Here is an 11,441-nt window from a genome sequence, read left to right as displayed (position 1 = left end):
ATCAACCTGAAACACTAACAAATACCATAAACGCACCAAATGTATATGAAAACGACTCTTAAACATCAATAATCGACTACTTAAGCTATGGGAAATGGGCATAAAATACGACATATCAGTAAGGACAATGCAAGATGAGTTAACTCAGTTTGAAAGAAAGAAGGTTTGGGAGCTTATTCCAAGACCTCATCATAAAACTGTTATTGGAACCAAATGGGTCTACAGAAACAAAATGGATGAAAGGGGAGTTGTGACCAGAAACAAGGCTAGACTGGTTGCTCTTGGATACAGACAAGAATATGGTATTGATTATGATGAAACCTTTGCTCCTGTGGCAAGATTGGAAGCCATCAGAATGTTCCTGGCTTACTCTGCTCACAAAGGCTTCAAGGTTTATCAAATGGATGTGAAGAGTACTTTTCTGAAGAAGAAGTCTATGTTGAACAACCTCCAGGTTTAGAAATCTCAAAGTATCCTGACCATGTGTTTAAGCTTGATAAGGCTCTCTATGGTCTCAAACAAGCTCCAAGAGCATGGTATGATACTTTATCTAAATTTTTACTGGAAAACAAGTTCAAAAGAGGTAATGGTGACAAGACTTTGTTTGTGAGAAAGTACAATGGTGATATTCTGCTTGTGCAAATATATGTAGATGACATAATATTTGGGTCTAGCAATGAAAGACTTTGTAAGAAGTTTTCTCAGTTAATGTCTAAAAAGTATGAAATGAGCATGATGGGTGAACTTAACTATTTTCTTGGTTTACAAGTTAAACAGAATAAAAATGGAATTTTCATAAATCAAGGAAAATATGTTAAAGACTAGTTAAGCAAATTTGGTTTTAGTGATTGCTCACCTATGAAAACTCCTAAGGGAACTGGTGATAAGCTGAGTGAGAACAAAGGTGGTAAACCTACTGATGTCACAACTTATAGGGGTATGATAGGTTCATTACTTTACTTGACTGCGAGTAGACCTGATATTATGTTTGCTACATGTCTTTGTGCAGGATATCAAGCGAACCTAAAGAATCACATCTTGAAGCTGTAAAGAGAATCTTTAGATACCTTAAGGGAAGTCCCAATCTGGGTCTTTGGTATCCCAAAGACTCAGGATTTGATCTAATTGGCTATTCAGATTTTGACTTTGCAGACTGTAAGATAGATAGAAAAAGCACATCAGGAGCTTGTCAATTTCTTGGAAACAGACTTGTAAGCTAGTCAAGCAAAAAAGCAACATTCAGTTTCCATCTCCACTGCAGAAGCTGAGTATGTTGCTGCAGGAAGTTGTTGTTCACAAGTTTTGTGGATGCAATTTCAGCTGCAAGACTATTGTTATGCCTGAGATTTTCATCTCCAAGAACTTCAGGTTCAAGATCTTCGTGGTCCAACATCTTCGGGTTCCAAGATCTTCGTAGCTCAGGATCTTGGAGCTCTAAGATATATGACCATTATTTTACTTTGACTAAGTAATACAGGAACAGGTAAAACGAAGACTTGTCCCCAAAGTCGGAATTTATAGTTAACAACGTGTGGAAATGGCTCCACAACGTCCATTTACCGAGTAATTAAGTCAAAGAGAAAAATCTGCTCAGGATACTTAAGATCCCTAATTTCCAGCTCAAGATCCCAGATTTTTAGGATAGTTAGTTGGATATTTTCTCTATAAAAGGGACAAGTGATTGCTAGGCTTACACACATCGACTCATCACTGAAAAAACACTCTTTTCTCTCTATTTTCTTCTGTAAACACATCACACAAAACACTTTACATCATTGTAACACTTAGATCAATCACTTGGGCTCTCAAATTGTAATTATCTTCTATTTATCTTAATAAAAGTAGCACGGAGGGACGATTGCTTCCTCCCGGGGTTTTTATTTCGGCGATCCTCTAAGGATTAAGGGGTTTACCTCGTCATCAAATATCGGTGTTCTTGCTCTTTAGTCTTTGCTTTACGCATTATTTATTTGATTCTTGCTCAATATCTTGTTTATCTTGACATATCTTGCATTATTTACATTAGTTTGCGATTACATTGACCTTCTTTATTGTTTAGTAGACATAATCTGTTTTCAAAAGTCTTTTTATCAACGCATCTTTGTAACTCAACATATTTTACAAGCACACAACCTCACGAACGAAAGTTTGGTTACTTAATTGATCTAAGTCTTAGACGTAGATTATCTTAGGTGATTTTTGACCAAAACAACTATGGTGTCACTGCTTCAAAGACTCCAATCTTTTGTGACAACACAAGTGCCATAGCAATTTCCAACAATCCGGTGATTCATTCGAGGACTAAGCATATTGATATAAGATATCATTTCATTAAAGATCATGTGATGAAAGAAGATGTTGAATTACACTGCATCCCTACTGATAATCAGCTTGCTGACTTGTTCACAAAGCCATTGGATGAACCAAGGTTCAATTATCTTATAAGTAAGCTTGGTATGTTGAATATGTAAGATGTAGTGAGGTAAGTAATAACAAATCTGACCCCTTGAATTATTTCTCAAAATTTAAGGGTAAGCTGTGTCCAACCAGACTGCTCTCTCACACTTGATTACTTTTCTTGTGCAAGAGAGTAAGCTGAGTCTAACCCAGCTTAGTGGTTAGTTTTGTTATTAAATAACTCAGTTCGTTTTATTATTTTCACTATTTTATTATGTTTACTTATTTATTTATTTTCTCTCTTATTGGTAAATGACACGTGTGGTGGTAACGGTTGTTTCTGCAAAAAAAACTCCCACTAGTTGTTATTCCACTAATCAAAATCTTTCTTTCTCTTTCCTCCAAACAGTTATTTTGAAAATTATTAATTATAATAAACTATATATACTCAATTTAACCTAATCCCCAAATCAATTGCATTTTCACTCTTCATCTCTTATCTATGCTTATCTAATATGTGTCCTGTTACAGTGATTTTCTAATCGTTTAAATCTTCTTTCTTAATTTTATTAATAATCAATGGCATCTTCATCATCTGCTTCTACTCAATCAAACAATAATAAAAATAATGATTTTTCATCGGAATCGGGAGTCCATTACCCAGCTCCAGTAAGCGCGAATAAACTTTCACCTTATATGGTGGGAAATGATGTGGTTGTGAGTCCGTCTGATATTGATATTGGTAAAATCAAGATCGTCAATCTAGTTTGTGCCAATATTCAACCACCTTCTTGGGCAGAAGGCTACGATGACATTGTTGCCTTTTTATGGCATCATCCGTTTGACAAGATGTTGATTGAAAAGCCAGACTAGGTGTTTCAAGATCTCCTTTGTGAATTTTGGGCGAGCTGTGTGGTAGGAAGAACAAAGAAGAATGATGTTGCAATCCGAGGTACACAGTTCTTAATGTTAAGAAATAGGTATATATTACTTTAAAAAGACTTAGGTCTGCATTTGAACTGTCTCATATGCCTGAAGATGATTATGAAATGGTCGCCTCTCACACTGAAGCCAAAATTATTTTACCAATCTGTGAATATTCAGGTCCATTGGCTTCAGTGGTTAAAATGAAATTTTTGACTGCCATTTGGAATTATCTTCTTAGTACTTTGTGCAAATCCTTACAAATGAAGGCAGGCAGTTTTGATCAGCCTAATGTTCTTGAGTTGCAACTTTTTCATTCCTTGATGGTGACTTCAGTTTGGCAACTGGCCAAACTGTCGAATGTAAGGCCATCAACTCTAATATTTTTAATAGTCCCAAGGTAACTGCGCAAGGCTTAACCCAAGCAATGCAGATTTACCTTGAATCTTGCAGTAGAAGAGAAAGGGAACAACAAGCATTAGAGGAAGCTGCCTCTCCTTCGACGCAATCTGAGTCCTACACTCAATCTGCCAATCAGGAGAGTTGAGGTACACAACCTCTTGAACCCTTACACTCTTCCAAATCTACTTCTTCTTCTTCTAAAGAGGGTGAAGAATTGGCCAAATCATCAGCCACTCTAGCCATACCCTCATCCACCATTTCAAAATCTGCCTCTAAAAGATCCATGGTTGAGAACTTAGTTCCTCACTATGTCAAAAAGAAACGCTCAAAGTGATCTGGATCAGCTTCTGGGGTTGACAAATCAACAATTATAAGACTTAAAGTCCCACATGGTGTGTTGGAAGCTTAGGAACGTTCCAAAGTTGTCCCTGCCACCCAAGCTGATCAACCGAAATCACCTCACCCATCTTCACTCTCCCAACGGAGTGTAGACGAGTTAAAGGGAACAACTGATACTACCCAACCCTCCAAACAGGGTGAAGGTATTCAAACAAAGACCTCCTCCCAAGGTCATATTGTGAATCCACCCATTTCACCATCATCAGCCTCCCAAAAGGTTGATGATATCATTAAAGGGACAACAGTGGATCCAGCCCTGATCCAACATGAGTCAGAGTCTATGCACATCATTTCTGAGGATGATCAGCTAAAGGATGCAAATATTGAACGCCAAGGTGACACTGCTTGTATCCAACAAGACTGCTTGTATTGAACGCCTCAAATATTCTCCCTCAGGATACTTTGGTGCAACAACACACCACTGTCGAAGGGCAATCATCTACCCTTAATATTACACCTGCAGGGTTTGTGTCTGCATTTGTCCTTGGACAGAGGGATTGATGTGTAAAATCTAGTCTTAAATTTATAAACAAGAAATACCCTAGAACTGACTACTACACACTCTCGGGCAGTGGACCGGTTCGTATGCAATATAGTTTCAAGGTAAGTCCAGGTCGAACCACAGAGACTAATTAAGAGTAAGCGAGTTTTAAGTAGTTTAAAAAAGAGTTTTGGATTTTAAAGACTCCCGTCATATTGGTTTTTGAAAGTAGTTAGTAAAAATTAGTAAATTAGCAATTCCGTAGAATTCAATTGAAAAGAGATTTTTATGTTAATAATATTAAAAAACACACCCACTTGGAATAGCTCACATGTCAAATTATCACAATGTCACTTTTTATGTTGAACTACTTAATATGTAATTAAGATGAACTCTCGTTATACTCAAATATTTAATTGTCAAAAGTATAGTTATCGCTCTCGCGAATAATTTCTACCCTAACAATCAAGCATTAAGTCCTAAGTTGGTTTTACGATTTAACCTAAAAAGCTTTCTCTCGAACTGCTTCTTAATCGTCTAATTAGATCTCTCTATCATAAACGACTAACATATTCATCCAAATTTGATTATTCTAATTTCTATCACTAGTTTCTCTCGAACTCTAATGACTTTGAATTAATTAACGAACGATGAATTCTTTCATAAACTAATTAGCAATCCTATAGATTTCTCTCGAACTTCTATAATTAATTACCAACTAATTTACATAAGAAACCAAAACAATATATAAACTTGGACAAACATGGATCTTCGACTAAACGTAAAAACCGCGCTCAACAATTATAATGACAAGGTGACAACTTTATGACATGCTCACATTATCCAAGTGGGTGTAAAGAAAATTAGCTACTCATGACAAAATAAATAAAACTAACAATCATCAAATAATTATAATCCATAATAGTAAATGTATAGTAATTAAAGTCTTGCAAATAAGATAACTAATTTTAACAAAAGAGAAAGAGTTTGAACGAGAGATTTGGCTGTTGTGATGATGTTGTAGTTGAACAAAAAGTTGCTTTTTCCTTTGCGGCTGACTTTCGAAAATCCAAGGCAATAAACCTTTTTAGCTCCTTCGCACAAAACCCCTACTAGCCGACCACACCTTACGTACAATTCCCTCCAAACACCTCTGGAGTCCTGCCCTTCTATTCAACCGACCTCCAAATCCCTCTTGTACGAAACAAAAACCCTTTTTATTATTTATGTCGATAGATAGATTTTTTGTTGTCACCCCTCCAAAAACTTCTCGGCTGCATTATCTAAATATATATAGGATAGTTTTTGCTTGAGAGCCCACGTGAAACAAAAGAGGCGGTGCCTTCTTTCCTTTTTTTGTTGATGTCAACATCCAAGTATATGGAATTAATTCCATAGTCAATGTGTTTTGTATCCACCGACTCACAAAGCCCAATTCTTCTTTCTTTTTTGTCTAGCAAATAGTGATCCCAATTACATTTAGGCTTGATGAAAAATGAGATGGGCCAACTTATTACTTTTCTTGCTTCCTGGGCTCGTGTAGCCTTTATGAAAAATGGGATGGGCCAACAATTACATTTACGCTTGATGAAAAATGGGATGGGCCAAGTTTATGTGATGTAGATTAAAGGATGATTGAGCTCGTTTATTGGAGATTCCCCGAAGGTAGAGCTGGTCTCTTTACGCCAGTTAAGTTTTCTTTGTATTCGAGTGAATGCCTTTAGTAGGTCTTACGGCACTCCTTTTATAGGAGAAGTGTTCTTGAAGAACAAGTAGGCCGCTTAGGGTTTCCTAAGTCTTAGGCCGGGGATATAATTTCCCTAATTATCAGTTGGGGAAGATAAGATCAAATCCCTACTTTATAGGAGAATGATTCTTATCCTTTGCTGTTCGTTGCAGGAGCCTTCGTCACGAATGGTCCTTCGTATCTCAGCCATTATGTTAACGCCTTTGTACCGATATAAGGGTATGTCATGAAGCCCCCCAGTCCGAGGTGATATGTTTCGCGAGATGTATATTGCCTTAGACTAAATCTAATCATTCTTCATTCTTTGGGGGGTTGTTTATGAAAATTGATTAAAGACCGTCTTAATTACCTATCAATATCAGGGGGTAGGTTTGCACGAATCCCTAGGAAAGTGATCGACGGGCGAAAACTCCATGCAGCCGATCATATAAATAGCCATACCACTTGTTTTTGGCTTATTTTCTCTTTATTTTAGAAAAAACACTCCCCTTTCTTGTTATAGGGTTTCTGCTATGCACATCGTCCGATCACTAGGTACGCAACTGCTCTGTCTTTGCCTTTCGATTCTTAGTGTTCCGATGCTGAAGGGTGGTATTGAATCGACCGAATCAACTGTTATTTGGTCTAAATTACAGAAGTTTGTGGATAAATATTTTCCTGGGAAAATATCCTTGTTTCAAATACCATCTGATGGCGATACTATACTGACTCCCCCAGATGGGTATGTCGGTTTTTACATTAAATCGATGACTGATGGTAATGTCAGATACCCCTTCTCTACTTTTATTCTTGATGTTCTAGATTTTTTTGATATCCATATCTCTACTATCACACCATTAGGACTATCCATAATAATTGCATTTGAAGTTATGTGTAGAGCATATGGTGGCGAGCCATCCTTAGATTTGTTTAGGTATTTTGCACAGACACATCCATCTGGGGATTGGGTTAGTGTGGGTAATCGTTCAAAAGCTGGTTGTTTTAACAAAGGTGGTTTTGATATTCGTGATTGGAAAAGCGATTTTGTGTTTATGAGAGCATCTTTGATCCCTGCTGGTTATGAGGCTGTGACTGATAGGAAGTTATTGTGCATGCATAAAGATTTTGAAAATTCCTTTCCTGAATATGTTGGTGATGATTTGTGTCGGGAGATCCGGATGAATCCCATAAAGGTTGCTTGTTATCCTGATTGTGTGTTGTATAAGGCAACACTGATAGGTGTCTTGCCACCTGGGAGTGTAGAAATCGATGGTAAGGGCTGAATTTGGCTATTTGCATTTATTGTCGAGTGGTCATTTATTTATGACATTTTGTTCTCTGTTTTATGCAGATATGACTTTTAGGAAATTTGTGAAGAAAGGTGTGAAGGAGGTGACCATAATACCTCACAATGAAGAACAGGGAAGCCTTGTTGCTGATGCTGGTTCGTCTGGTATTCAAAATGAGAATCCTAAGGTTTCGAGTGCGGTGAATCCTCCCATCCTGAATGTTGATATATCTGATGTCGAAGTTGTGCCTGCCTCTACCTTTAGCAAAGGTAAGAAGAAGAAGAGGGATGTTCCTGGATCAATTGGTGCTCAGTCTGTTGCAAGGCGTCTTTTAAAGAGGAAAAAGGTTGTGGAGAGTGACAAAGACACTATGTTTCGCAAGCCTGCTACTCCAAAGTCAGGTGTTAATTTTTTTTTGTGCTTCTTCTTTCTATTATTTCCTGTTTGTTTTTTTTTTTTTTTTTACAAAAAATTATTTCTTTGTAGACCTCCATGATCAAGAGATTCTAGAATGGTTGAATGGTGAGGACATGAATGCAGAAGATGTCAAGAAAATTGACAATATGGACAATGAGACATTCCTTCGTGTCTTTAAAAAAGATCGTCAGTTCCATACATATCTTGATGCGGTTATTGCAAGGCGTTTTTCTAGGATATCTGTTGATCTTAGGTCCAAGAATTTGGAGATGCATTCTTTGTCAACAACCATTGAAGATTTGAAGGCTAGAGAGGCCTGTTTTGTCACTACTATTGAATCATCAGATATTGTTCAAGATTTGAGGCGACAAATTAATTTGTTGAAGGCAGATGCAATTGTTCATGATGAAGCAGTATTGAAGTTGCAGGATGAATTCGCCGCAAAGCGTGAGGTTGCCAAGTTGTTACGTGGTCAGATTGATTTGTTGAAGGAGGACAGGGTTAGGTTGATTACAGAGGTCATTCCTCATGTGAGCAAATCTTTGTTGTATAGTGATGAAGTTAGGCAGCTGTTGGCGAAATTAACTTCTGCTGAGAGGGCAGAAGAAAGGTCCACCGTGTTAGAGGAGTTTTCTGCAGAGGGTAAGTGTGACCTTCGTTGCAGAGGTGATTTTGTTGCCACTGCTTCTCTGGACCTTGAGGTTGCTGAACAAAAATGGAAGGAAGCTTCTTTTCCGTTTTTGGAGAAGATTATTGTTGATCCCAATGCTGCTGTGGATGACTTGCTCAAGATTACCCCCAATGTGATTCAACCTAAAGTTGCTGCTAACCCCCAGTGATGGCCTGCGTGCCTTTGTCGTGGCGAATGTGCCCTTTTCGAACAATCTTCTTTTGATAACAGCTCGTAATGTTGTTTTGGATAACTTACTTTTAATGTTTGTAGATATTTGAAACTTGTGTCTTGTTAATATTAACCGTGTTTGCAGCTTTAGGAGTCGTCTTTCTTGCAGCTTGAATGTTGTCTTTCTCTTTTCTCTTTTTTTTTTTTTTTTTTTTTGCAGCTTGAATGTCGTCTTATTTTGCACCTATTTGTTTTGCATGCTTGTTTTGTGTGGATATATCCGTAGGTGTCTGTTAGGACTATTGGTCCTTTTGTTCTCCGGAGTTTTATATTCATGGGCATCCCCATTTTATTTTGAGATTTTTGTGGCGCATACTTTTGCATCTTATATTTTTTTTTCTTTTTCTTCTTTTTTTTAAAAAAAAAATAAAGAAGGAAGGAGGAAATAAAAAGCCTTTATTACATAAAAGTTGAGGTTATATATCATATCCTCTAGGCTTTGGAAAAAGAAAATCTAATGGGCCTTGTCAAATGGGCCATTCATTATTATCCATGGTATGGCCTGTCATTCATAGATATTTCACTACAGCCATCTCAGCCTTCGTTAGAAAGCTTTTTGGCCTTTCCTTCTAAGGTTGCTATTCTTCCATTCGTTTCGTACTTGATCAGGCCGTGCATTATGGATGGAATCATTCCAAACTTTTGGATTTCGGGCCTGCCCAGAATTGCTTGAAAAGGTGAAGTTCCACTAACTACCATGAATGTGATCTTCTCTTTTCGTTTCCAATGTCCCTTTCCGATCATTGTTTGCATAGATAATTTTCCCAATGGTTCGGCTGTGTCGCCAGAGTACCCTTGAATCGAAGCCCCTGCCTTTCTGAAGTTCATTCGTGACAAAGGATTTAGCTTCCAGAATACTTCTTCGTACAGGACATTGCACTCACTCCCGGTATCTACTACTATTTCTTTTACCTTTGAGACCTCTAGGAATGCTGAAATTATTAGGGGGTCTCTGAAGATTCTGCCATTATAGATGGGTAGGAAGGTGATGCTGGGTACATTCCCCCTTTTGGGCCTTCGGGACGAGTATCCAATCTTTTTCTTCACGATAGTGTAGATAGTTTTGTCGGGGACTTTCTTTTTGTCATCTGTGTCATCTTCCTTCTTAGGATGTTGCTGTTGTCTAACGCTTTTCACCAAGTGTGACAGCTTTCCTTCGTTGATTGCTTCTTCGATTGTTTTTCTCAATTGCCAACATGCATTCGTGTCGTGGCCATAATCCCTGTGAAACTCACAGTATTTTTTGGGGTCCTTCCTATTTTTGCCGCTCAACCTAGGAGGTGTTGGAAAGGTCTTTGCGACACTTTCAGTGAGGAGTATCTCCTTCGGACTCTTATGGAGTTCCGGTAGGTTGACCTTCAGATATCCTTTTTCGTCCTTGTTGTACGGGTCGTATCTTGGCCTTTCTCTGTCGTTATTCCATTTCCCTTTCCTATTCGTCTGAGTCTCCTTGTCTTGAGTCGGGCTAATGTCTGGCTTCAGCGCGGTATCCCTTGCATCAAGGTATACGTGCCCTCTTTTCTGAACGGCTTCGTAAGTTTTCGGGAGGTCTCTATACAAAAATTCAACGAGTCCCCTGCTTCAAAGGCCATGTAACAGTGCCGATATCCTTTGTGACTCGGGAAGATCCACGATATCTTCTGTTTCGGTGGTGAACCTGTCGAGGAATGCCCTGCAAGGCTCTGTTTCCCTTTGCTTTACCCCATGGGCTGCCACATGGAGTTTCTTATGTTTCTTCTGTTGGCTTAAGCGAGCTCTAAATTTTTCCTTAAGGTCCTCAAAGCTAGTGATGGACCCTTTCGCCACGCTTTTTAGCCATTCTCTGGCATCCCCTTCGAGCGCATACCTGAACATCCTACACGCAACCGGTACATTCCAGACCTTCATTTCGGCCACGCCTTCGACTGCTTCAATGAAGTCATCCGGGTCACTTTTCCCTTTGTATGTTCCGAGATGAGAGGGGTATTTTAGATCTTTTGGGAGAGGATAGTTCTGTATCCATGCGATGAATGGTGAGTTTTCGACGCTTCCCCCTACCATTTGCAATTCTAGGGCATTTTGATACATCAGAGCCCCAAGTTCTGTGGTCCGTAAGGTCCTGGTGCGGAGAGGGGAACGATATGTTGCGGTGGATAATACTGATGGAACTGTAGCTGCCCTGTCTGAGGATTTCCGTAGGCCCCTTCGATGGGTTGGATGCCATATGGTCGGGAAATATGTTGTGAACCTCCCGCTCCATTCATGCCTTCGTATCCAAAACCCTACGGTATAGGATAACTTTGTCCCGTAGGACCTGGCGGGACCTGCCCTAAAGGCCCTGGTTGACCTTGGCCCATGGGCCCTGAGAGAATAGAGCCTGGGAGCGCATGGAAGGTCGGGCCCACGTACTGTTGTGTCCCTTCGGTGGGTACTCGAAAGACCGAAGCAGAAGACCCGACATGGGTTTGTCCTGAATTTTGATGCGTTCCAGTCCGGACTCCTGAATGCCTCCGGGTGGTATCTCAT

General features: G+C 39.1%; 2 protein-coding genes across 2 annotated transcripts; one reads left to right on the top strand and one right to left on the bottom strand.

Moving 5' to 3' along the window:
* Positions 1–94: 94 nt before the first annotated feature.
* LOC122609107 (uncharacterized mitochondrial protein AtMg00820-like) lies at positions 95–460 on the top strand. Its single transcript, XM_043782168.1, has one exon. The coding sequence runs from the start codon at positions 95–97 to the stop codon at positions 458–460; it is 366 nt and encodes a 121-aa protein (XP_043638103.1).
* Positions 461–9,470: 9,010 nt separating this feature from the next.
* On the bottom strand, positions 9,471–11,441 carry LOC122609106. Its single transcript, XM_043782166.1, has 2 exons — positions 10,594–11,441; positions 9,471–10,512 (listed from the first exon to the last, which is right to left on the bottom strand). Exons 1-2 carry the CDS (start codon positions 11,439–11,441, stop codon positions 9,471–9,473), a joined length of 1,890 nt encoding a protein of 629 aa, XP_043638101.1.

The sequence above is a fragment of the Erigeron canadensis genome, chromosome 7 (assembly GCF_010389155.1).
Source record: "Erigeron canadensis isolate Cc75 chromosome 7, C_canadensis_v1, whole genome shotgun sequence".
NCBI classification, from domain to species: domain Eukaryota; kingdom Viridiplantae; phylum Streptophyta; class Magnoliopsida; order Asterales; family Asteraceae; genus Erigeron; species Erigeron canadensis.
This window is presented reverse-complemented; position numbering and strand designations above follow the sequence as displayed.